Source organism: Pyxicephalus adspersus, chromosome 1 (genome assembly GCF_032062135.1).
Source record: "Pyxicephalus adspersus chromosome 1, UCB_Pads_2.0, whole genome shotgun sequence".
NCBI classification, from domain to species: Eukaryota; Metazoa; Chordata; class Amphibia; order Anura; family Pyxicephalidae; genus Pyxicephalus; species Pyxicephalus adspersus.
In genome coordinates this window covers 102,986,493-103,014,056 of record NC_092858.1, presented here as the reverse complement: position 1 = coordinate 103,014,056, position 27,564 = coordinate 102,986,493, and the positions used below count along the sequence as shown (strand labels likewise).

Genomic DNA, 27,564 nt, shown 5'->3' with positions numbered 1-27,564 from the left:
ACCCAGATTCTCTTGTATATGGACATTTTTTATAAGCTCTGCATTGTTAGAAAGAACTAGGTCCAGCAGAGTATCATTTCTAGTTGGGGCTTCTATATACTGTACCATAAAATATATATATATATATATATATATGGGAGCTCTGGGATTTAGGAAGAGGTCTCCTTACTTTATTGATGAGAGATCCATGCATTCCATGACTACTATTGGCCTGTGCCTATTGTAGGGTTACAAAGCTGCCAGAGAAGAGCGCAGATCTATAAAGCACATCCTGTTGCTCTATAAATTGCAAAAATTGCTTTTTTAAAAGCCAAATTTCAAAGCAGGCAGATCACGACTAAAGGGAGAAGGGATCAGGGTGCTATACCTAGCTTCCTGAAAACAGGAAGTTGTGGTAATGTCTGTGATAATGGGTCTCAATGTTTGAAATAATTGTAATCTAGTAATTACAAGGGGTCAGCCAGAAAAAGGCAGGCACTATTTCTCTTGCTTCAGTTTCCTGTGTCCTGTGCTTTAGTGTCCTGTTTGAGTTCAGCTTTAAAAAAGCAAAGGCAATTAAAGGGATACATTGGTAATCCTGGCTGTTCAACCATCATGTTGGCAGCTTGTGCTAAAGTAAAGTCATAGCAAATTGCTGTGCTACGACACATAGAACTACTTTACAAAAACAACCCTCAGTTACCCAATTTCATGGCGGCAGACAAAATGATAGCATAGCCAACTGACAACCTGGCCCTAAAATTGATAAAATATTTGTTTCCTTAAATTACATGAAATCTTTCATATTACTGATCTGTAGCACAACTGCAAACAGAAGTTAGGCCTAAAGAGACAGCATTTTCTGTAACGCCATTGGGTTGGGAAGGTTAAAGTATTTATAGGAGCTTACTGGAGTTAAAAGAGCTCATTAAGTGCACAACTATAGTGGTGATGATGATAGGCATTCCATAAAGCAAGAAAAGAGGAGGGGAGTTTCAGGATTAAACAGAATTGTAGACATGTATTATAACCCTCTTCATGTATTGAAACCATAAATAACACATGTGGATGGGCGGCAAGAGTAACAAGGGACGGTGTACTGGCTGATTCATAAGTTATTAGGCTGTAATGCCTGTCTGTACTTGCGGCCATTTGCATTGTTCATGCTAACATAAAACAAATAGAATATAAGAAGTATTGTGCTAGATAAATAAGTGTACTACCTTTCCTACTGGACCAAGGGTTATCTTTTGTGCAGAAACTTTAACAAGCCAACTGCCCTGACAATAGTCTAATTACATTGAGCCAAACATCAAATTAACAAAAATTTTTAAAACAATCAGCAATACCATGAGACATATTTCCTAAAAGATATATTGAAGTGCTGCTGCAAACATTCTAAATATACAGCTGATCACAAAGTTTGCTATATTAAAAATAAGCTAAAGCTTCCATTATGGTGGCAACCATAACATTTTGGAGTCCCTCTCTTGTGAGTTTCAATCCGCCCAAAAAGGACACAGAGAGGTGCGATTCCTTCCATATCTCTACAAAACCTGAATAAAACATTTAATTTTCTTAATAGATCTAGTTTAAAGTAACACATTTTAGTATAAACATCTGATCTAAATGTACAAAACATTTATCATGGCTGGAATTTAGAGATATGTTCACAAGAAATTTTACACCATCACCAGAATAGTTACATGTAGTCATATATCTTATATCAATAAAAGTGTTAAAAAATTACTACTTTATCCTTGCATGCCTAAATCACAAAGAAAGGTGAAAGATACTGGAAATAAACAAGGGCAATGCTAGTCTACAGCACTATTTGCATTGCACAGATTAGATGTGGTAACCTGGTAAAGCCGTTTTACTGGCATTTCTTGTAATGTTAAATTTAAACAGCACCAGTCAGGAATGGGCATTTGTAAACCTTAGTCCCAAGTATTTATAATACTGCAATCTGTGTGTGTTAATAATATTTTCTCTCCTCCTGTCATGTCAAAAAAAAAAAAAAAAGTTGCTTTTTCTCCTTGTTAGATAAAGTATACCTTACAGACAGTACAACGCAGCACCTACACAAGAAGGATAGGCACTAATGCGGCACAAGACGTATTATCTCTCTGCTATAGACGTAGAATGCTGGGAACAAGATTCCTGATGTCAGTACACAAATATTAAAAGAAAGACCACATGGGTACGTTGCCCCCCCCCCATTCCTTTTTTCTTCCTATATGTATATTAGTGGCTAAGTCTTCATCACCTGAATTTACCTCACATTCAGGTGATGAAGGTGACAGTTCCTACCATTCTCCTCCCCTCCAACTTTTTATTTTGGCACGGTCATCCTTTAGAAGATAATGTATCATAAACTGGGTAGATTGGTATTTTTCAAAATGTACTGTTGGTTATGCTGGTTTATTCTCGAGTCCTAATGACTAAGTGTATTTGGTTTGTGACTGGTTAAAAAAAAGCTTGGTGCATATTGTTTTTAAGGTAACAATGGATTATTTAGAGAATGTTTAATTTATTTAAACTCAATAAAGGGGCAGCAGCCTAAGTTTTTCCACATGTTCAGATGCTGTGTCTTATTTTAATGCAGAGTTTGGTTTGCTAAATGTTTAGGGTGTTGGGACAATGTTGCACTGCAATATTATTTGAAAAATAAAAATGAATTCTACTAGGGATTATTTTCTTTTTAACATACTGCTCTTTGCTGGAAAAACACAAAACCACAGTGATGGTTCTGGTCTTAATTACAGGGCAGGGATTGTCTCGTCCCAGACTACAGCACAGATCTGGTATAAATCTAAGTAAGAACATGAATGCTTCACATATAAACAATATATGTTTAGTGTGTTTAAATATAGTATATTGCATATTGAAAATTGTAAACATTTAATATAGATCATGCTTTTATAGTATTCACTAAAATTCTTTTTCATTTCACTCCTTGTCTTGTCTTGATTTGACTACTTGCAAAAACAAGATTTATTTTATACAAAGTTAAAAGTTATTAAACTGTAACTGTTGTAACTGCCCCTTGCAATATTATAAAGTCCTGAGCCCTTTATCTAATTTCATTTATTCCTGGCATCTTGGGATATGAAATTAAATAATAAATATGTATTATCAGCTCAGGAAGAAAGTAGGACAGGCCTACTGCCGAAACTTCCACTTTGACTGGATGGGAGTACAAGAAAATAAACAAGTAATCAGTAATTGGGAAAGGTATATAGCAATTTAAAAATGAAGATACACTTTATACCATTACATATTGCCATTGCTGACTGGTTCTCTTTAAATCTTCTGTGTGATTATACATCTATAGTGTAGTTATTTCTCATTAAGGTACCCAATATTCCAATTGCAATACCTATCACTTTCTCTCTGAAAATCTACCTTTTCTTCTTTAGACACTAACGTCTTGTGTCCTTTATGTCCTTCTGCATAGGTGCTGCCAATTAGAACCACTGCTAAACTTTCCAGCATTATGTTTGCCAAGATCATGCCGCCACAGTCAAGGTTTTGCTGCAAAGTCATGGGCTTTGCAGGGGCAGTCTTATAAGAGAACAGATAGAGAGTAATGGCTCTTTCAAACTATACATTTACTGAACAGTTTTGCCTGTGATACACAAGGGCACCAACAGTGTATTTTTACAATGTAGAGGTAATTCATTCAACTAGTTTGTAACTTCTGTATAGCAACCAAAGCACTGACCACCACTGTACAGAATCTGATCCCCCATGACATTATAACAGTTGGCGTTAGGTTGTAAAATGTGGAGAACAAAAAAGTTATGATCTGTAACCAGATTCAGTGGCACTTTGCCAGCCACTTGAGTACTTGCATGGTAGTGGCGATTCCTAAAGATCCAGGGTCTACACATTTGACAGCTGGCGGCAGTAAGTACCACTCACTGTTGCCCATGTTTATTTTCTGTGGAGTTGCTACAGTGTCTATCGAGAGAAAACGGTAAATTTACCATAACCTCACTGCAGGTGTAAACCTAGCCCTACTATTTTGGAAGTCCACAAAGTGCCAATACCAATGGAAGGAAAGCAAAACAAAAGCAGAGAAAACCCTACAAGCCTTAGCTTCCTACAGACATAGAGCTCCATTTTAGCAACTAGGCATGATCTGTCAAACAAAGAAAATACCATTCTAGGGTACCCAATAATTACAGAAGTTTCTGACAAGGGCAGACATTGGACCCTGCAATGCATGCATTTCTCAGCCGCCACTTAATTTAATTGTGTGGATCCATGCTTCATCCACTTCTGTTTTTTCATGATTATAATTACACCACCATTAGATCACCAGCCATCAAGGGGAACGTCTGACATCAAAAGATCAGCCCTACTCCTGTATGGTTACCTTCACAGATGCACAACATAGAAAAGGCGTAGTAAAAGAGTAATGGGTGGGGGAGGGGAGAAAGTATACATTCCTAATAAAAGTCTGAATCTCTAGTACTTAAGCAGATAAAAACCATGTAAATGTTGCTAGGGATACATTAAATAAATGAAAGGCATTGACAAAATGCATACCACAGCAAAATCAGCTAAACTACATTGATGTTTATTAATTAGAAGAAAAGAAAATTCCTATCTGGGTTCAGGACAAGTCTAGACAATAGGTAAAAATATTTTTTAAATGCTGACCATAAAACAAGACCTGACCTGCACTCCTAACACAAGTCCAATTCAGCACGTGTTTGAATAACATTGACCACAGACAATCCAAGCCCTACAATTACAATGACATCTGTCTGTCCGCAAGTTACTGCCACATCCCATTTTCCTACAATGTTAAGCATTCAGCATATGCAAATAAAAAAGGATTCTTTATTTTTTTCACATGCTAGATATAATTTATTAATGTAAAAAAAAAAAAAAATACAGAATACAGAAAAATAGCAGTTGATTTGCCAGAACTGCAGCATTGCTGTAGCAACTGAGTACCGTCGGCACTGTGCAATGTTCTCATGCCAAACTGCTGAAACCCACCTATTCACTTCATCTCTACAACACTAATTATTTTGTAGTCAAAGATAAGAAATAACAAGGATAACTTGACTCAATTAGATCACAAATGAAATAACTTTTTTTACCTAAAAAAATAACAAAATTTATCATTTTTCACTTTTCTCCTTTCACAATATGTTGCTATAACCACACCGGCTGTTAAATTGGTGAAAATGACTCAGAGACGGGAGGGTCTTTACTGCACTTTCCAAGAAATCACAGTGGATCCAGCATGAAAGGCTTCAATCATCTGGTGTATATACCCCAGCCTCTCCATTTAGGAGACTGCAACCACGGTCAGCTTTTTAACATATTCTCTGTCTTCATTTAGAGAAATGTGGATCTTCACCAGCACAAAATGGTATGGATGTAATTAAGTCCGTTATCTAAACATAAGCAAAGGACATCACAGACTACATATTAGGTCTCTTTCTCAACGTCAGCTTGTGAAGTCTGTTGCTTTATGTGAAAATCCCTTTGATTGTATGGTGGTATCAAATGTACAGCGCTGTGTAATATGTTAGCGCTACATAAATGCTATTTATTAATAATAATATTCATCAAACAATTCACTACAAAAACTGTAGAGAAGCTTGGAATGTATGCAATCGATACAATGTACGTTTTACTGTTTGGGAAAAGCCTTCACATGACTTTAAAAGATTTATTAAAGAAAGTGATAATAATACAGCGCTATGCTATTACTGCAAAGTTGTATAGCTAGATCTGGTCTCTGCTGAACACTAGCCAGCCTTTCTGTCGTCTACTATTATAGCTGATGTTCCAAGGGTATATGTCATTGTCATGTCACACCTTTATAACTGCAGAAACATTCTTTTTGTCTGGATGGAATAACTTGCGGTGGTTTATGGCAACACTGCACCTGCACCCAGCCCCATAAATGCATTGCTGGAATGACTGTTACAAACACAACACAGGTTCCTTTCCAATCTGCAAATATATCTGTACCTGTAACAAAACTCATCATCCATTAATTAATCATTTTTCTTCCTATATTTTTTACAGCTGTCACAAGATTATGTTTAAAAGGGAATATGAAATAAAAGTAGCAAAGAACATCTTATCATAACGCTGGATAACTCATATCAACACATGACTTATATCACAACCATCAAAGAAGAAATATTTCAATATTATTGTTAGGGGAAAATGTTCTTAAAGACAGTTGATGATCTACCCAATTTACCCATACTGAGTTACATTTGCTTGGCATTAGACTAAACAGAAAGTGAAGGGAACTATTGCCAACAGTGACAAACACAACCACAAAAACATATTTTAGTACAGTAGGTGTTGAACAAACGTGTTAGGATTTACCTGGCTTGTGCACCCTAAGAAGGAAGATTTCACTTCATTGCCTGCCCAGGTAACAACTGTTATACAGGAAGTCAAATCCCCTCAATAGGGACACCAATAAACACCCCATAGATGTTATAACTCAAATTTATTTTATCCAAGACTTAAAAGCTACTTAATAATACCAGAATTAAAGTTGACTTAAACCCTAAACATACATCAGAAGATATAGAGCAGTGATCGCTAACCTTTTGTCAAGGAACACTAATTTCACGGACTCCAAACCGCGCATGCGCGGGGAGCTGTGTGTCACAAGAAACTTCCCTCATAGTGACGTCATGATCCCAGAACCTGCTCGCTCCCCCATCGCAGGTCTAAGCATGTGTCCAGAGACATAACCCGCCCACTGCCCCGAGCCTGCGATCCATACGGGGGATAAGGTCCACGGCTCTGGCCGGTGCGCCCTCCCGGCTTGGAACCATCCCACCAATCAGAGCCGTGGACCAGCAAAATTTTCTTGTGGACCACTAGTTGGCGACCGCTGATATAGAGGATTGTTTTTAATCAGCTTTCTAGGAACTGAATGTGGAATGTTGGTCACACCAACTTGTAAATTAACATAGTAGGCCAATTATAAAAAATAATGATGATTGATATGTTACATTTATAGCAGGACATTTGATTTGTAAAACTACCTGTAGACAGATGGTTGTCACCCACTACTGAAGAATGTGCCAAGTTGAGGTGCCAGCTGTAAATGTTATGTGTCAAGCCTCAACTTACAGGGCCCAATAGGGACATATAGTCGGCAGACAGAACAACAGTGTAAGTGGGGGAGGGGGGCTTCTGACATTACAAGAAACGTCAGATTCTGCAAAAGGCTGTAGCCTTCATCAGACCAAAGAGGTAATTTATTCCTAGGATCTTTTCATACATCCTGTAGTGACATATGTACTGGCTAAACAAACCACACCATGGGGTAGGTAAAGTATGTTTAATATTTTATAATTAATAAAAACTGTATTTTTATAGCGCCAACATGTTACACAGCGCTGTACATTAAATAGGGGCTGCAAATGACAAACACATACACACAGTGACACAGGAGGAGGACCCTGCCCAGAAGAGCTTGCAATCGAATATTCAACAAACCGGGAAGTACTGCACTGTAAGAAAGCCAAGCTCCCCCCTGCCACTTGGAAGAGGGGAGTGCAGCCTTCCAGGGGACCAAATAAGTTAACTTGTTTTTACACAGAAGAACATTTACCCCTTGCAGTACACGGTTATTGTGGCAGCTCACAGGAGTGTGTTGGGTTTGTTATCACCACTATCCTAGACATGCGCAAGCTTTTTGTGGCTGCCAAATTAAACACCCTGGGTTTCCAATTGGTCCACCAATACTACTCACTATTACTATTAATACTATTACTATTAATACTCACCTGACCTGGCCCTTTTGGACTATTATCTGTTCCAGAATTTGAAGAAACACCTGAAGGGGCAACATTTTGAGGACATTTCTGACGTCAAAGTTGCTGCTGAGAGTTGGTTTGTGGCCCAACCAAAGTACTTTTATTTGAACAGTCTAGAAAAGCTGCAACTACGCTGTACCAAGTGCATCAGTCTCAGGGGGGAATACGTTGAATAAATGTGTTATTTCATTACTCTGGCTCTCTTCTTTCTGGGCAAAGCCAGGAACTTCTCAGCACCCCCTCGTATTTTGTGAGGTCAATGACCCCAGGACATGCAGATCAGTAACACCAAAAGACCTTTTCAGTAAGTCATTAAAGATGATATGTTAGAAAGCTCAATGTCACCTTTACCTAATAAAAATAATCATATCCAGATGGAATCATTCAGAAAATGTCTAGTGTAACCCAAACTGTACTTTACAGTGCAAACATCTGCATAGATGGCTTGTAGGTAATCACAGTCCATGTGCCTGCCATCTACAGTGCCAACCCAGGGCTGGCTCCTGCACTCAGAATGGGCGTGGCGTGGGCGGATCTGGGAGGAGTCTGACATCCCAAAGTTCCATTCTGGAATACTACGATCCTGCGATGAGTAATAGATGGAGCGCTCCCCATCTGTCACCATTGGGGAAGAACAGGATGACCCTTACTAAACACGTGGCTGTTCTATCATTATGATCAGTGACATTTTTCCCTAGAGAGTGAGTATTGCAGTGCCCCCGTATCGGGACCGTGACCCACCCTGCCCCATCAGCTCTCTGCAATAAGAACTTTATTAGAAGGTGTCAATTGTTGTCATCACCTACCTGCGGCTTCCCGTATGCCCTGGCCAGGGTGTGAGGGGCACTCATGGCAGATGGGACCAGGTGAGCAGCGAGCCAACAGGCACAGCCGCCAGCTCCACACCAACTATGTGAAGGACAAGAGGAGTCGCCTGCAGATTAAACCCGGCCCGCCGATACCAGCGTCACCCAGCCACTGCTCTGCCATAGGTGAGAGCCGCCGTCACATGACCTTGTGTATCCCTGTATCTGAGGATATGCCATAGAGAAGAGGAGCCTGTGAAAGTGAGGGGATATGATGGGTAAAGTCCGTTTTACAGGCCCCCTAAAAAAAATAGTATGTGGGATGGGGGCACTTCTAGAAAAGTAATTAGGTATTCATAGAATTTACAACATTTCTAGGCCTATTTTTTAAAGGCCAGCCTTCTAGCAAAGCCTGAACTCTGAGAGTGCACTCCAGGCACTGGTCATAAATCATACAGTTTACATACAATCTGTAATTCAATGTATGATACAACACTGAAAATAAACAATGCTATCAGTGCAATACCCAACATTCTGGGGGTGAAGAACCCTCTGTTCTCAGAGGCCTCCTCCAAGTTTCCCTAATCCAGCTGGGCACAGTACTTAGGAAGAGTGATTCTTGTTGTACATACCTTTACATAAATATTATTGGTTTCACAACATTCTGATCAAGCTGTCCACAGGTTGAGACAAACAGTTGCCATCATCATTTATTTTTTTGTTTCTGCACCTATTAGCGCATACTTGGCGGATGTATGATATGTCCTAACCATTGTTACTGTCACTTTTGCTGGACAGATTTGCTTTAATGTAATGTTTTTAATGTAAAAATGTACACTATCAACCAAGAACATTGGTACAGACCACTATTTGCAATGGTTTTAGAAACATATATCACTAGGACTTAAATTGAGCAATTTAGCATAGGTTGTTTGTTATATAATTTTTAATTTTTATTAGCATAGGATTAATAGGGAAAATATAAACATAATAAACTATAGCTTTAAGGTTTTTTCTCTTAATTTGTTTATACTTTTAGGCTGTTGGGAAATGTTACATTGAAGGTACTAACACATTGCTTTTTTTTTATTTCAGGTGAACAACTTCCTCAAATTTTGCTTCTAAGTCCAATTGTCATTAGAGTTGCTGTTATCATGATCAGAAGGGTGTCTAACATCTTCTAGTCAACTGTGAGCTTTTGCTTTTTTGGCGACAAAGTAAGAAAAGCAAACTAATTACAAGAGATGCCAATGTGTTTAGCTTATACTTGCAACATTGTGTACTATTACTTGACAAACAAGGCCACTGAGAGTGAAAAAAGGTTGCCCTATATAAACTCCAAGTCACTACTTTTAAATTTCACAGTACTCCTATTTGATTAGTTTATTATTAAGGGACACCAATGTCACACACTCTCTAGAAGTACCAGGTACTTTTGTTCTCTGGCAACAAACTTAGTAAAAGAAATGTACAGTATGTGCAGCTAGAGAGGGTGGTAGGTAAGTTACCCTGTTAATTTTATGGGAAAAGTGCAAATTCACATTAAAAAAAAATATTTTAAAAATATATATTTTTTCCCCACAGAATGTCAGCAAAGCATCTTAAAGAAGCATTCGTCAGCAACCTCAACGGGACCAGCATTACAGAAATCTCGTCAGGCTTGGGTGTAACAACTCTTTGTGTCCTATTACGAGGATTGTTCCTTATTAGCCTCTATTGTAAATTTGGTGTGATAAGTAAATCATGGAAAGGGAACTTTATTATTGATTATACTCTACTGGTACTTCCATTGATAGTGTCCTGCACGGTACTCTCTGATGTGCTATACATAGTGTTGTTATGTATTTCAGCTCTTTGCTTAGTGCTATTTTACACCATAACCAGAAGAAGAAATAAATCTATCAAGGGATCGCTTCTTAATATCTGCCAGTCCTTCCTGAATGCACAAGTAGGAAATGGCACCATCCCAGCTGTTACAAAGTTGCGAGTGTTTCTAAACCTGCTCACCTCAGTTGCCATACTAGGTGTGGATTTCCCAGTTTTTCCCAGGCGTTATGCCAAAACAGAGACATACGGCACTGGGGTAATGGACATAGGAGTTGGATGCTTTATTTTTGGAAATGCTCTTGTTTCTCCAGAAGCCAGGACACAAGAAAAGGTGAAATACACACATTTTCTCAGTGTAAAAAAGCAGATTTTCTCCATTTGGCCACTGATCGTTCTTGGACTTGCACGATTTATAAGTGTGAAAGCAGTAGATTATCAAGAACATGTAACAGAATATGGCGTTCACTGGAACTTCTTTTTCACTCTTGCAGTTGTTCGGGTGTTGTCATCGCTGCTGTTGACATTAGTGCCACCTCAGAAAATCTGGCTTGTAGCTTCCACCATCATTATAGGTTATCAGTTATTTCTGGAAGTAACTGATCTCAAGACTTTTATTTTATATGGGAGTGATGGTCGGGGCACAAGAAATGGTTTCTTAAATGCAAACAGAGAAGGTGTTTTTTCAGTGATCGGGTATGTGGGAATATACTTAGTAGGAGTTCAAGTAGGGCTATATGTTCTAAAGAAAAGAGTGTTGGTAAAAGAATGGATCAGACCCTTCTGCAGCTTGGTAGTCCTGTCCTTCGTTTTGTTAATCAGCACTATTCTCTTCCAGGTTTATGTGGAGCCTGTGTCCCGCAGAATGGCAAATTTACCGTTTTGTATATGGATTGTTGCTCAGTGTGTTGCTTGGTTGTGCTCGTTTTTAATATGTGACCTGATTTTGGCACTTGCTGTATTTATGACTCCTGGTAGTTATTTATCAGTCTGTTTCACATTATATCTTTCTTTGTATATTTCTACAATTGATGCATTCGGTAGGAAACATCTGCAAGCTTTCAAAAGCAAGAAAATTACAATGAAAGAAAAATGAAAAGCAATCGGAAAAGAAACAAATACAAAAAAGCTTCATAGCATAAGATGTATGTATAACCTAATTATAAATTAGAGATGATCTTTATATGTCAAAAATAAGTTACTGGAGCATACTGGTCTCGGGAAAAATTAAGTATTTAGACCTATTAAAAGCAACTAAATGACATATGGGAGCTACTACTGCTTACTTTTAAAAGTAAGTACCACCTAGTAAATCACTAACTTGGGACCGGTATATGATGGAAGGTCAGATTTTTTTTTTATCCTTCACTGACTACAAGCTCGTTCCATGTCATTGATTAATTAGGTATTAAAATCTGGGTCAGCAGCCTGCATGTTCTTAATAGAGTGGGAAAGGGTTAGAATGCTGGAATTCTCTGTCACCCTTTTAAAGAGGAGGGCTATTGGGCATCACTGGAACGGGAAGCATTCTCTGACCAATAAAGTAGATGTGTACCTCAAGCTTTTTCTTTTTGCATAGGACACTATGGCCCTGATTTATTAAAGTTCTCCAAGGCTGGAGAGAATACACTTTCATCAGTGAAGCTGAATAATCCAGCAAACCTGGAATGGATTTCGTAAAAGTTGTTAGCTATTTGTTAGAATTGTTTTCGATCCTGGACCAGATCCATTCCAGGTTTGCTAGATCACTTCACTGATGAAAGTGGTTTCTCTCCAGCCTTGGAGAACTTTAATAAATAAGGGCCTATGGGTGACTTTAGTGCATTTGCGTCTATAATAATAATGTCTAATCCTTATTTCTGTGCTATATTTATAAAAACATTTATAAAAGGTAGTAGGGTGGGGAGGTATAGGTACAAGCAGTGAGAATTACATAAGTGGTGTAGTCACAAATTAACTAAAGGGTGTAACAGAGGGCCAAGATATTTTTGTGCTATTTTATTTACAAGGAAATGGCCATTGAGTTGCAGAACTTTTTTATTGCAGTAAACTGTTTAGAAGTTTGTAATTGATAGTTCTGTGATTTACTGCATCATTTTTGCATACTAGAAAATGACAATGACTAAGGGTAACAGTGATTCCAATTTTATTTTCATTTATTTTTTGTTCTTTTGTTTTAATAAATGTAATGACATTTAAAATAAAAGCTATCAATCCAAAAGCTCCCCGAGTCCAGAGGTTGGAGGAGATTTTCTGGCAATGTGAAGATCTAGGTGCACAGTAAGCCAGGAAAAAGAAATATATAGATTAATAAAATGACGGCATTTGTACCATACTTGATTACCATTTATTAAATTTACCTGTTTGCCTGTTTGCACTTTTATTGTTCTTCCTAACCCCCCCCCCGTATTGAACCTATAGCACTGCAAACCAAAATGCTCATGCTTCTAGCTGATTGGGAGCTCTGGCCCTGACTCATTAAGATCATCTCAAGCTGTGCTGAAACAAGCTATATAGCTTTGTATATATTTTGTTGTATTGCAATTAAAATTTATTTGGCTGATTTAAACTTAATCCTTAGTCTGGAATTAAATAAAAATGTGTATGGTAAAATCTTGATCCCATTACTTCTTTCTCCAAGATCCTCTGTGTTTGAAACAAGGAGTAAGGGGAAATCTCCCCAATGAGTACACAAATAATGACGCAATACCCTGAGGTTCTAACCCTTCCTCGCTCTATAATTCAAACAGATGTTTGTTTAGCCATGAGCACTAAATTTGTTTGAATAACGAAACAAATAAGGGCTACATTACATTTAATGTTAACACATTTGTGCTTCCCAACTTGATCTAAAATACTTTGATGTATCAATAGCAGTTATCTTTTTGCTTGCTTAGGTTTAGTTTTTTATTATTACATTTCCAATTCTAGAGTAATATACAATGGGTACATGAGGGAAGCAGGTACACTTTAAACACCAGCACCCCCATATTATATCCAACAAAATACATCCATCTCAAAAGAGGGAACTATCTATGCACCCTTTTATTTGTAATTGGGGTTGCCAGAAAACAAATCTAAAACCTCTTCAAATTTTATATTTATTAAATATAAGATTTTGTTTACATTTCACTTTACGCAAAAACAAAAAAACATTTACAAATAGGTGTAGGAATAGTTCCCCTTTTTGAGGTGGATGTATTTTGTTGGAAGTTGCCAATTCTTTCTATTTCTGTTGGATTTTTGTTGTCAGATTTGAAAACGTATAATTTAAAGGTTTTAAGAATAGGACAGATTCTTTGTTTTATGCTCACAAGGTCACATTTGGAGAAAATCAAGCATATATTCTCAAGTGGCCATTTTTGGTGTTGGTTTACAGACAGTTTCCATTTCACAATTCAGATAAACAGACCCCAACTTGTTTTCACCCTTAAGTCAATATTATGAGGCTTAAAATTTGTAGTACTGTAGATGTATCTGACAGACTGACCAATTCTTTTACAGATTGCTGAATAATGGGAGCACAAGATCTAAATTGGGTGCCTAATAGCATGCACAGTTATATTTAGAAATCTTGCACAACATCTGTAACAAGATAGTAGACCTAAAGCTAAAAGGGGTCAGAAGCATTAAATTTGCAAAAATCATATAAATATATTGGAAAGGGCACCAATAGAGTAGTGAAGCCACATTGTGACCATGGCCTACCTTCTTGTATTTGCTGATCATTTCACTTATCAGTGACTTCAGAAATTGCACTGGCAAGGCCTTAATAAATATTTATTTAACAAAAACCATAAAATATTTACCTTTAATATATTTTCTTGTTTTACAGATTTTTTTTAAATGTAGCTTTGCTGTAAAGTAAACTTATGAGGACCACTAGATATGTAAAGTAATAAAACTAGACAGCTGGTACTAGAAGAAGCCTGTTATTAATGCTCCCTGCTTTCCTGGGTAAGCTTGCCCTCCCTCTGTTTTCACAACGCAGTGTACTGTTACCAAAATGTCCTATAAATAAATGACATACAATACTAGAAGCAGATGGATAAAGGGTAATAAACTTTGTTAGTTGTGATTGCTGTGCCTATAACTATTTCTGAAACTTATGGCTAAATCTCCTGCAGTGTTTTGAAGGAAAGCTGCAAAAAAAAAAAAAAAAAATCACACATTTGAGGTTCCTACATGTCAGGTCAAATAAATCATCCGGCATCTCCTATGCATGCTCTTCATGACCAAATTGTGCATGTCAGGGGAATTGTGGTGGAGGTGTTTGTGAATTTAGAGGACACCAAATCTCCTCTCATTTTTACCCAATTTGTTGGTGCAAAAAGCATCAAGCATACCAATTATTAACTTTATCATTAATATCTTTATATTTATGAACTCCTAACCTTTTACGCAGTGCTGTGCAATAATTAGAGGGTGCGGATGACAAGTAAGTATGCTTACATAACAAGTACAAACCATGAAACTAGATGAGCCCAGCACTGCTTTTAAAATGGTGATGGAGCCTAGTATACATGAGTTAGGGGAAACAGAACTTTGGCTAATTAGTGGACGGACTGATGAATTACTGATGAACATATGCTAGACTTTTGATTTTGTGCAGTGTGTTGTTCTGCAATAAATGGTTGATAAGTTTATTTGTGCATTTTGGTGCAGAGGCAACCAATTCAGGTAAATGGGCTTCCTAACACAACACAACCCCGATGTGCATATCTTCGAATAGGCTTTAAACAGAGCACAATAATGTAGTTCATTTGCATGTTGGCTGCAGATTTATGATATAAATTGATAGTTTCTGGGGACAATTTTTCTTCTGTGCATTGCAGGCTGCATAGATACCAGAGGATAAATATACAAAAAAAAACTAAATTCACATGCCAATAAAATGACAATTCATCTTTAGGATATCATAAATACTCTGTATATAACACACCACGTGTCATCTGAGTAAAAAGAGAGCAGTCCCAAAAAATGTAAAATCCTGCAACAGCTTATTATACAACTAGTAACCACACAACAGCTCTACCTCCAACATCTAAATACTGGAACTTTCTGTTCATTTTACCCAGAACACGTTTAAATAAAGTTTGTAAATTCAAACAATGACGTGTAGAGGAGTCGCAGATTCGCTACGCAGTAAATTCGTTCTATTTCCCCCATACACCTAGATGCTTTCATATATTGGGCTACTAGGTGAATATTTAAAAATTCACCCAGTAATTGACACGAGGTGAACTCCCGCTTTCAGCTTGGCTTTCTCGGGTTTGAATGCGGAAGTGTTGTTGGCGTAACGAATTCGCTGACCCGGAAAAGCAGGCTAGGGAGGGGTTTGAGGGCGGGGTGTCCGCTCGCTGTTTACGACACTGTAATCTGCTGTGGTTCAGGCAGGTTCTGCGAGAAGTGGCTGAAATGGCGAGGCTGGTCGCAGTTTGCAGGGACGGAGAGGAGGAATTCCCCTTCGAAACGAGGCAGATTCCCTTGTATATTGACGACACGTTGACGGTAAGTCCGTTCTGTGCGGTTATGTCTGCACACATGAGCCGGAGGAGGGGAGGCCACACAAGCCAGGGCTACCCGAGCAGAGGACAGGTCGTCACCCGGGAAGCCGAGGCCTAGCACTGGCCAGCGGCAACCACGGCCTCCTCCTCGCCTCAGGCGGCCTGTACTCGTGTGAGGGCAAGGCGGGCTCTGTGCTGAGTGTGGCCGGCTGCTTGCAGTACCATGAGCAGGCCTCTCGTCAACTTTACCCGAAACAGAGAAATGTATTGTCTGCTCCATTCCCAGCCACTCACCCGGGGGGAGGGGGACTTTTATTTTTATCTGTGACTTGAATTTATTCCTGTTTTTTCTGCGATTTTATTATGTTTAATTTCTCCCTGCTTATCCTGCTACAACTATACCCTGAAATCCTTCATACATTTATATTGAAGTCTTTCTTGAATGCCTAGATTTTATATGCATCATATCCAGTGATCCTGCAATATGTAGGTCCTTATAGGGGCTTCTTCCTTTTAGGGGTGACAACTTGTACCCCAGTGTTGTCTGCCTGTGAAATACCCCCCTGGGGAAGACTCGGGGTGCTTGTATGGACATTGCATAGACACGGCTCTCCGTTGTCACAGTCCGGGACGTTCCGATGTGCCGCCAACGCTGGAGCATGGAGACAGAAAACTGAAGGAGATCAGCAGGACGGATTTTTTTTTTTTTTTACTTTTTTGTAAGATTCCTAAATCAGCGGTGTATGCTGACTGCAGCCTGGATGTGCATTGATGACATATGACGCTACAAGGCAAGTGATGGGGCTACCCAACGTAACTCTGCACCTTTTAAAAGTGTTTGTTCACAGACCACATTGCCGATATTCATACTGAGTTTTTTCGAAGTCCACCCTCCTATTACCAAGTTTACAATTCTCCAATAAAACAATTGCCATTGTTTCACCGCTTTGCACAGTTCAGACCCTGTCCACCCGGCTGTTGTAGGTGTTTGGTGGACCCTGTATTGTGACCCAACTCATCAGTAACCACCCAAAAACACCTGTGTGGTGTGCCCAGCTAAAAGGGTCTGAGGAGAACACTGCCTGTGTTTGAGGCCTACATTGGTGTATTTGCCAGGACTCCAGAGTTGGCACAGATTTGCTGCCACACTGGCATGTTGTAAAATATTGGTTGTGAGTTCATTCTTCAGGACAAGATTACATGGTTGTTCAAAGGCAGCATTGTGCTTTATTTAAATTGTTTTATAAAAATAACTTCTAACTTTGCTGAATAAAATGGTTTAAAAGACAGAATTGTACTTGCAATCTAAATTCAAGTTTGGTAAAAATCATTTTTTATTTTTACTTGTTTTTTTTTGTGAAAGTGATCAACATTAAAAAAGCTTTTGTACGTATAATTTGTCCAGAACCAACAAGATGGGGATTATTGACAACTATTTTTAGTTGCTTGTATTTTGTGATAGAAGCATGGAGGTAAAACTAAGGAACTCAGACTTTCTGTACACAAAGTAACAATGTTACTTCCTGCAGCAGGACTTCAGTCTACCTTTTATCATTAGGGTGTTGCATGGGAAGTGACCTCGTTGAGTATGTCCTTTTAGTTTAATGCACCATAAGTTTCATTGTAGGTTTAGTTGTGGTTTAAAGGAATGCTGAGGTTGCAGTTTTTCTTGTTACACTATTGGGATTCATCATTTGATTCTAGCAAAGATAGAACCTTCTGCTTGAATTTTAAAAGGTTTTGGCACACTCACTGGAATGTCTTGATGGTCAACCATAGACTACAGTGTAGGTTTTTTTTTTATTTGGTTCTTTGGTTGAATCATTACACTTACGGTAAAAAATACACCGTTAAAGATGAACTAAACTAAAAACTGCCAAAAAAAAATTGCCTTCAAAATTACTTTCAAATCCCTCTGGGGGTGTCCGGCATCTGCTCCTGCGTCATCCCGGCATCTGTCCTGGAGCCGGCGCTCTGGGCGACGCCATCGTTTCATTCAGACTGCATACTGAGCTTATTTCTTGTTTTATGATGGACTATGTGCATCTAAAGTCTTGGACACCTCCAGATTTGCAGATCTGTGAGCTTCCCAGGCTTGGAGTTCAGCTGATAACATGACCAGCATACCAGGAAGTGAAGGTTGTTTCATTATACATTTCCAATGAAGAGTGGGTATGGTCAGATTCTTTTTGCAATTGCCGATCAATTTCATGTAAACTGATCAGGACTATGTGTGTGGGTTTTATAATAGTCCTATAATGTGTACCATTTTTTAGAAGATGGTTTCCTCTACCTTAGTGTGTTTTTGTCTTTTTGTGTTTCAGGTTAGGTGTTCCATTCAATGACCTCCCTAGTGGGTCTAATTCCATGCAAAAAGCAGTACAATTGTTTGCATGGAAATGTATTTTTCATTGTAGGCTGTAATTCTTAGGCAAAACTCAACAATATTTAATAAAGTTAATACATTTAATAATAAACTTTAAATACCAAAACACAAAAATCTGTTAAAAAAAATAAACCTAATGTAAGTGTACATTAGCGCATGTGTGTGTATATATATATATATATATATATATATATATATATATATATATATATATATATAATTTCTTTGTATTGGAATCCAATACAAAATTATTTGAATTTCGTGCCAATCCGGCACATGCACCAACCTCGCCTGGAAATCCCGGAGATTGTCCCCGCATTCGCCGGCTGGAGATCGAGGAGGAAGGATGTGTCCCCAGGACCTGCGGGGACCAGCAGGACGACGGGGGACAACAACGGAGCAAGGTAAGAAAAAGGCAGTGCTGCACCCTTTATTTTTTATTTTTTTTTATAAAATAGGTGTTGCACTTAATTTTTTTTTTTTTTTCTAACATTTTCCAATTTCATATAAGGATTGTCTACCCTTTTATGTAAAGTGAAAATGTTCAGTTTAGGTACGCTTTAAAACTAGAGAGCCAGCATTGCAGGCCGGTGAAAAGTTTCTTTCACATATTTTCTTCAAGGCCTGATTAGTGGATTGCTTTGGAGGATGTATGGTGTCTTCATGTTTGGCTGCCATCTTGTCTCTGCATAGCATGTGTTATTGTGTGTGTTTGCTTACCTGGCTATCCTAATTTTTACACAACTGCTCTGTTACTTTGTTTAGATTTTGTTTGTTTTTTTTTCTTCTTATCTACTAACTATCAAGTTGGTGGACTATAAGGTGTAACTCGGACACATGTGTTTGTTTTGGATGCATTTGGGCTGATTTACTAAAAACGTTTTTGGAACTCATACAAAAAGTTGTGTGAATATTTACTTCAATTATTCAATAACGGAATTAAAATAAGTAAACTAGTATTTGCTTCTCATGATTGGATAACTGAAGTAATTATGCATGTAGCTCTATTAGTTGGAGAACTGTGCTGGTAGTTTCATTATTGTATATTATTCTGTAAGGACCTTTATTTACCAATTTCATTTGGAGCTCTGCTTTACAACTTAGCATGTTTTTCCCAAGAGATTAATAATGTGTTTTTTTATTTTCTTCTTTCAGATGGTGATGGAATTCTCAGACAACATGTTGCCCCTTGAAAAACAGCAGATAGACACCTTGCAACTTAAGCAATTTATCCAGGTACTGAAACTGTCTTGACCTATAATTTAGGAGCAGATTTTCTTTGTCCTGTAGGCCCTGGCATATTTCACTTTGTAGCTGGATGGAAGCCTTTATTAAAATTAGGTAAATCTGTCCTAAAGGTGAACTTATTTTATAGACTTCTAACAGAAATTGCTCTTTTCTGACCTTCAGGTTTCACAATGTTTGTGAGATTGTAGCACTACTTTCATTGATGCTAAACTTGGCTAGCATCACTACCCCATAGGTAGTTTAAAGCCAAGAGGCAATGGGTAGAGCTTCTATTGTAGACTTCTGAGGCAAGTGTTTTGCTTAACATGATGCATTTGATGACCATGGGGCCGTTATTTAAATGTTCAGGAGGTTTTTGTTTAGTTTCTTCTAATACTAAGCGTGGTGCTAACTTACTGATATAAAAGAAATCCTAGTCCAGCCTAGTAGATGGCCTGCTATAAATCATATTTGGAGAGCTTCAGCAATTAAAGGATATGTGCATAGAGTTTACTTTGTACATATATTTAGTAAAAATCAATCCTAGGCATGGGACCCTAAATTGACCTTAAATTGCCTAAATGTTTTCTAGGGTACAGTCATCTTCTTTTTTTATTTATTTATTTTAGTTATATATCATAAGGTGTCCGCCATCCCACTCTCCTTTCACTCTATCCCCAGTTTACTTACTTTTACCTGTTTTTACTGTAAGGTTTTGTTCTTGTTTCTCTGATCCACCAATAAATGTGATGTCAATCTTAACTCAGAAGTTTGTAAACTTATCGTTGTTTTTCATGCCATGTTTGTATCATTTCTATTGTGAATCTTGATATACTTTTTTAATAAAAAATATCTTAAACCATAAACAAGAAATTCTGACAAAAAAAAGACATTCTATCATTCTGTGATGGGAATCAACTACTGCCATTTAAAATACATGCACCTGGAAAATTCCCATGGGCGAATGTTTGATTCCCTGTTCTATAAATAGATCCCAAAGCATTGAGTGTATAGTTCAAAACATTCTGTGGCTAACTGTTTATAGCTCTTACATTTATATTGGCAGTAAAAAAAAAAAAACATTTTTTTTTTTCTCTCTCTCCTCAACCTTTTACAGCGCCACAGTATGCTGAGCGAGCAAGAACTGAGTATTGCCATGATGGTGACGTCACGAGAAGTTTTCAATGCACTTTCCCAGTTGGTCCCATGTGTTGGTTGTCGGAGGAGCGTGGAACGTCTTTTCACTCAGCTTGTGGAGTCTGGAAACCCTGCTCTGGACCCTCTTTCAGTGGGTGCTAAGGGAGTTCTCACTCTTTCACACAGTTGTATGACTGATGCCACAAAGTTGTACACATTGTTTTATGTACGGGGGTAAGTAGAATTTTTTTTTTCTGGACTTTTAGGGCTGTAGAAATTTACAGTAGTTGTTTTTAAAAAGTTTTTTTAGTGATGTAAAAATGTTTTATACTAGCAATAATTACCCAAAACTACATGTTTTGTGTTTACTTTCTGTGTCTGAGAAAAGGGACGTCGTGAAACTGACCGTGAAATCCCTTCTCAGGGGTACTACAATTGTATTATAAACTTGGTATCTCTGCCACTCTACAAAGTAAAGAATGAGGCTTTGGCTGTGACCTCCTAAGTACCAGTCCACTTCTTGAATCGGAACCGAGTAATATTGGGATATGGCACTGTGATGATTTTAGGAATCTTGTGTGCTGTGCTCATTACACTAGACTTAATGTGGCTGAATTGCACAGAGAATCACAAAGACCTAGTGAAAATTTAATTGGGTCCATGAGGGTTGAACAAAGTTAGACTAAATGTGAGCAGATTTAACGCAAGCTTTACATTCCACACTTTGTTCTTACAGATAAAAACAAAGAAAATTTTGAAAATTAACTGTTTAAAAACTGTGTAGTAGATTCAGGAACCCTGATCATATCTGTAAGATAATTGCTTGTTTAGCTGAGGTGCAGTATATGTATCTACTTTCCACTATATTTTGTTAAATTAATTTTGTTAAATTAAAGTCAAAGCAGGGCTTTTATGAAACCATCGCACTCTAAGCATGTTGTCACCAGCAACAGGATTGCTATAGAAAATGGAAAAAAATAAACACTTCTTTGGGTAACTACCTTGCTGACCAGATGTGTGAGTGAGCAATGACGGATAAAAAAAAAAAAAAAAAAAAACAAGACAATTTATTGTAATTTGTTACTTCAGAGGCTTGATGTTTATCCTGTAATACTGTAGCCCAAACATTGTAAAAAAAAAAAAAAAAAAAAAAAGGATCAGGGTCTGCACTTTACTAATCCAGCTAGGGAGCAACATATGAAAATAGGTCATTAATTGCTCTGCATTGTGATCCTGTTGCCGGAGATTAGTCACAGGATTGCCAATGTGCCATGGGCTATCAACTCCCCATAAAGCTGGAATACCTTGGATGTGGAAATGTATGTTCCTGAATCCAATAACAGCAGTTTATCTAGAAGCCCAGTACTTTTACTAAACAGAATTTGCTGACCCTTATGTTTGGCATAGACCACTAATGTGTCACACAAACAAGAATTCCAATGTTTTGTTATCTTTTAAATTATTATCTATGTTTTGTTATCTTTTATCTATTAAAGTAATGGCTTTGCAACAGGCCTTTTGTCTGGATTAACATTTGTTTCATGCTGTTGCTCTAACGGTATTAATGTAACCAAATAGTATGACTAGCAGCCCTTTCAAATAAATACATTAACCTATTTTTTACTATTGCCTTGTTTTCAGCACTAAACTCAGCAATATGATTGAAGCGATTCCAAAAAGCAAGAAGAATAAAAGATGCCAGCTACATTCATTAGATACACACAAGCCAAAGCCTTTAGGGTAAGTTTTAGTAAACTAAAATTTGTTATGTGCCAGCAAAATATTGGTTAATGTTAACTGTTAGTAATTAAATTGTGATATTTTAAAGTCATCCTAACTAAACATAACGGTTTGCTATGTTATGGGAAACTTCTATAAGAATTAATGCCTTAGCACTACCTGAAAATGATAATTTTTATCAGGAATTGCAACTGAAAAATTATTCACTTACTGGTCTGATAGTTATGCCTAGGAGCTTCTCTAAAGCCTCATAGTTTATAAATCTGTATTTGGAGATCTAGGGCACTGCTGCCTCTAATTATCCACCTCCAAAGACCTAAAGTAAGATGTCTCTACTGTTCTGTGCATCATTGGTCTTTCTGAAGGCTCTGACATGTGAAAGCAAAAACCTTGCTTCTACCAAGATGGCTTCCTACACATACAGATGAAGGATAAGATGGTAATAGGGAAACCTAAGTCGCAGAAAGACCACAGCTACTACTGGTATCTAGTCATTTGCCCTCTGCCTACCTGTTTGTGTCCAAAATGCAAGTAAATTCTACAGTAGGACATAATTTTAAATGTATTTTATTTTTGTAGGGACACAGTCAGTTGATTAGAAACTTTTAGCTGATTGGCATGCAAATAATTTTACATAGAATATTACTGAAAATATTGTTTTAGAATTATATTGTGTGAACCTTTTATGTACTGAGATTGCAAAAGTGTGCAAACCGTAACGATCATCAGCCAAAGGCTGTGTAGTGAAATTTACTCCTTTTCTTTACAGGGGGAATTGGATGGATATATGGGAAGTTATGTCCCAGGAATGCCGTGACGAAGTTGTTTTAATTGATTCAAGCTGTCTTTTGGAAACCCTGGAAAATTACTTACGAAAGCACAGGTAACTTTCCCTCGATTTGGTATTAACTGCTCTTTGGGCAACCAGAATATATTTAATTGTATGTACATTATACATGTGGGTAATTTTTATAATCTGTGTGCATCTAGTCATACTGGATTGGTCAGATTCAACATTCCTAAAGACAAAAATCTGATTTTTATCCTGTTTATGGGGGGTGACCAAACTCTGGACAGATTTCAAATATTGGTAACGCGGGATCTAGTGGCATTAGCGAATTAATCTAAATCAAATTTGTGTATATAAAAAAAGCAAGAGACACCCCTTCTGGATGAAATAGATTTGACAATGAAAATGGCAGATAAAGACAGGATGCTAGTTATGCTACAGTTATTGCTTACGAAGCATTACTAGCTTTAACATACAGACACTACATATGAATTTAAATAGGCATTGTAGTTTTGTGCAGGATGCCATTTTCTTTAGGAATTATAAGGGGATTACAAGACTATGGTAGAGAAAATTGGTCCCAAGACTCTCTGTGATATCTTTACTTTTATTTTTGTTTTCTTAATAACTCATGAAACTGCTCATCTCAGACTGCCCTCCCTCCCCACATCCCTGCCTCCTCACATAGAAAGGCATCCCTACAGACGTGCTGCTAGTAAACAGCAGGGAGGGGAAAGGCAGTGCTCGGCGATCGTCTCAAGGTGCCTTTGAGTTCAATGTTTTGGACACCCCTGATCTAGACTTATGGCCTTGTCCATGTACCCAGTGGAAGGTGGTGAATGTAGGTGAATATCAGCGATGACTCCAATGTTCTATATGTGTAACTGGCTTAGATTACAAAAAGGTAATTGTTCAAAGTTGCCGATACAACTCTGCACTCCAAAAGTTTATAATTCTAAATGACAGAAGGCACTGTTAAATGTTTACACATATAATCTAGAAACCCGCTCTAATTTTGTGTATTTGTCTATATTGTCACCTTCAAAAACTGCATACATGGTTGTTCTAAACATAACAATTTTTTTTTTTCTTGGCAGGTTTTGCACAGATTGCAAGAATAAAGTCCTCAGAGCGTACAACATATTAATTGGGGAACTGGACTGTAGTAAAGAAAAGGGCTATTGCGCTGCACTGTATGAAGGTCTTCGGTGTTGCCCACATGAACGACACATTCATGTCTGCTGCGAGACAGACTTCATTGCTCATCTCCTGGGTAGAGCAGAGCCGGAGTTTGCGGGAGGGTATGAGTATGTAACCTGCTGGAGTGGGCTCCCTAGCGCTTTATTTACTCTTCTATTTGTTTGTATTTGCTAATTTTTATTCTTAAAGTGTAAGTGTGGGCAGATATAAAGTCCAATTTTGTATTCAGTAGAAAATTTGTGTGGTGTAAAAAATACTTTTGCCCTTGAATGAGCCTCCTGTAAATTCCTGCACTGCAAGTTAGTTGGCAGGTACTATATTTCACTGATGTGTTTGCTGTCCTGTAGTGCCCTGACCAAGTTTTATTACTATGACTAAGAATTAAGCCGCCTTTGGCAGGGAAAAACAGTTTATACATATATGGCTTTTCAACTATACCAGTTTGCCTACATTTACATTAACTCTGCACAAAAAAAAAAAAAAAAAAACACTTTAAGTTTAAAATTTTGGCACGCTGCTGTGCATGTGTTGGCTTGTAATAGATCTTTGTTTTTTTTAGATTATGTACTGATTTTTAAAAGTAAAGCGTGCACTGGTTTCATATGTTCCCCCTCTTTTATTTCTTATGTTAAGGCGAAGGGAAAGGCATGCTAAAACAATAGATATTGCCCAAGAAGAAGTGTTGACATGTCTGGGAATTCATCTCTATGAGCGTCTGCACCGCATCTGGCAAAAATTACGCGCTGAGGAGCAGACCTGGCAAATGTTGTTCTATCTTGGTGTTGATGCTCTACGCAAGAGTTTTGAGGTAAACTTTGAGAATTTTTGATAAGTAAAGCATTTTATTTTTAACAACTGTTCATAAAAGTTTTGTCTCAAATTACATTTTGGGCAGTAACTGCAGCACACGTAGCTTTTGTATTATGTTGCCGGTAGATGGCACATGCATGTCTTCTCCATCCCCAGAGAAAGAGACAAACATTGATTTCCAATGCACTGTGACATGCTAGAAGTGTTGAATATTACTGGATTCAAATAAAGGTTTGAAGTTAGAGAAGGGTCCATCTTTGAGTAATTGAGACCTCTTTTTGCTATTGCACATCTATTAAACATCCAATGCATATTGTATATCTTACAAAGATATATGGAATACATTCTTGCACATTACAATACATTTAGCCCAATATTGCACTTTTTTATATTTTTTTCAAGTACTGTTTGATGTAGGCCATGGTCACTTATGCCAAATTCTGTGCCTCCATTACTTCCAGATTCTCAGGCATCTTCCTCAGCCTTTGGCCAACCACTGACTATTTAACTCTTTTAGTCTTTTTAAGTTTTAATATTCTGATCACCTTGAAACAAAACCTGGGGATCCTTAAGTGGTAATTGGGATTTCAAACAGGCAAAATAAGTGTTCTAAGCAACACTTTTTTTTTAAATGGATCCCTTAAAATTTACATTTTTGACCAACATATGTTTTATAGATGACCGTTGAAAAAGTTCAAGGAATTAGCCGCCTTGAGCAGCTGTGTGAAGAGTTTTTGGAAGAAGAGAGAGTTCAGGAGCTCAAGCAAGAAAGAAAGCGTCAGAAAAAGAAAAACCGGAGAAAAAACAAATGTGCATGTGATTTGCCATCATCACCAGAAAGTATGGAGACAATCACAACAAGTCAGGAAAAGGTAATGACTGTAAATGCATTATAAATGCAGGGTGTATTTACTTTAATGTCTTTTGGGTTCTCTCTTTAGCTTGCTGAAGCCATGATGGGTAAAATATGAAATGGGATGATTAAAAAACCTTTCCCAAGAGAAATATCTAGGCCAATAATAATCTCTTGGAAATAATAGTTTATGGCTGTTTTGCTGATATACAAGCTTCATTACAAAGTCATTTGTTCAAAATGAGTATAAGGAAAGTTAGTATAAAGCTGAAGTCATTACCTGCATATTTGTTCTTGGTCAGTGTTACAGTACAATGGGAACTTAGGAATGTCTGCATTTCTCCTAGGAAATGGTTGATATTTTTCAACCGACTAAATGGTTTTCTAGAGAAATTGAAGTAAAATGAAAATGTAAGAACGGGTATAGAATTAGGAAATATTGTTTTTCTTGATTCATTCCTGGAATGTATAAGTATGTTTCCAAGGGCATTTAACAGTCACGTTTTTCATAACCAGGTCTGTACATGCCCTCACAAAATGGAAATTCATGCACCCAGAAGCTTTGGGTATATATCTTTTCTTCCCTGAGGCTCAAACAACTAAGCAGAGGGTGTACAAGACTTCAGCTACCTCTCAGTATACAGCATGTACTTGCTGTGCCATACTTCTACTTGCTAAGCTGGGAATATCCACTTCTGGTTTTCCTAGTTTTCTATAGACTGCCACTTTTTAATATGCCATTGAATATTTTATATTTGTGAAACATGATTTTACCAGAAGAAAAGTGAAAACCTGGTAAATATTTATTATGCTATGAACTTTACTGTTTTACTTGTTTTAAAATCTTTGTCTTGTTTACATTTCAGGAGACAACAGGCTTTGCAGATATAGGCTGCAAGTCTTGCAATGGCATTGAAGACAATTGTGTAGAAGTTGTAATAACGCATGAAAATTCTTCATGCACTTGTCCAAACAATGGGGATTTGCTGGCATCTTCCAAAACAAAAAAGGGTATGTATATAGGTGTGTTTTTTTTTTTTTTTTTCTCCCTCAGCTGTTAATTGGCTCATTATATAATTGACTAGGATAAATCAATACCTTGTTTTTTTTACTGGCAGTGTTATTAGAGATTCTTTAATTACATTTAATTCATTGCTGCTGAGCAAATATTTTTATAGATTGATAATCATATTTTTAGTTTGCAGCATACAGTCCTTGCTTGAAAAGGGTATGGCTAATATTGTTTAATATATTTGTTACAACAGGCTTATCACCACGCTCCAATGGCAGTGATTGTGGTTATTCATCAAGCATGGAAGGTAGTGAACCAGGATCTCGGGAAGGATCAGATGTGGCTTGCACTGAAGGAATTTGCAACCATGATGAAGCAGGTATTTATTATACAGAATTGAAAGAACCCGTACTGTTTAAAAAATCTGATAATTCCAGATGTTACAAACAATGTGTGATTTGTTTTAAATA

At 37.5% G+C, this 27,564-nt stretch overlaps 3 protein-coding genes across 5 annotated transcripts in view; 2 read left to right on the top strand and 1 right to left on the bottom strand.

The window, feature by feature from the left end:
• The window catches only part of MYO19 (myosin XIX), a gene marked incomplete in the record, with an annotated part of 32,955 nt that extends 24,243 nt beyond the window's left edge, over positions 1-8,712 (bottom strand). The window contains 1 exon segment of the mRNA XM_072410228.1: positions 8,609-8,712. Coding sequence (XP_072266329.1) covers positions 8,609-8,653 — 45 coding nt within the window.
• Positions 8,713-8,897: 185 nt separating this feature from the next.
• Positions 8,898-11,528, top strand: PIGW (phosphatidylinositol glycan anchor biosynthesis class W). Its single transcript, XM_072410123.1, has 2 exons — positions 8,898-10,107; positions 10,193-11,528. Exon 2 carries the CDS (start codon positions 10,194-10,196, stop codon positions 11,526-11,528), a length of 1,335 nt encoding a protein of 444 aa, XP_072266224.1. The 5' UTR covers positions 8,898-10,107; position 10,193.
• A 4,139-nt stretch (positions 11,529-15,667) lies between these two features.
• GGNBP2 (gametogenetin binding protein 2) overlaps positions 15,668-27,564 on the top strand; it is a 15,006-nt gene continuing 3,109 nt past the window's right edge. The window contains exons 1-10 of one of the 3 annotated variants that reach the window (XM_072421826.1): positions 15,668-15,943; positions 19,481-19,561; positions 20,670-20,923; positions 22,331-22,429; positions 23,199-23,312; positions 24,317-24,520; positions 25,053-25,227; positions 25,907-26,101; positions 26,949-27,093; positions 27,348-27,473. In XM_072421826.1, coding sequence (XP_072277927.1) covers positions 15,710-15,943; positions 19,481-19,561; positions 20,670-20,923; positions 22,331-22,429; positions 23,199-23,312; positions 24,317-24,520; positions 25,053-25,227; positions 25,907-26,101; positions 26,949-27,093; positions 27,348-27,473 — 1,627 coding nt within the window. In that variant the 5' untranslated portion in view covers positions 15,668-15,709. Of the gene's footprint in view, positions 15,944-19,480; positions 19,562-20,669; positions 20,924-22,330; positions 22,430-23,198; positions 23,313-24,316; positions 24,527-25,052; positions 25,228-25,906; positions 26,102-26,948; positions 27,094-27,347; positions 27,474-27,564 lie in introns of all 3 variants that reach the window. The other 2 variants (XM_072421810.1, XM_072421818.1) reach the window with 2 other exon arrangements.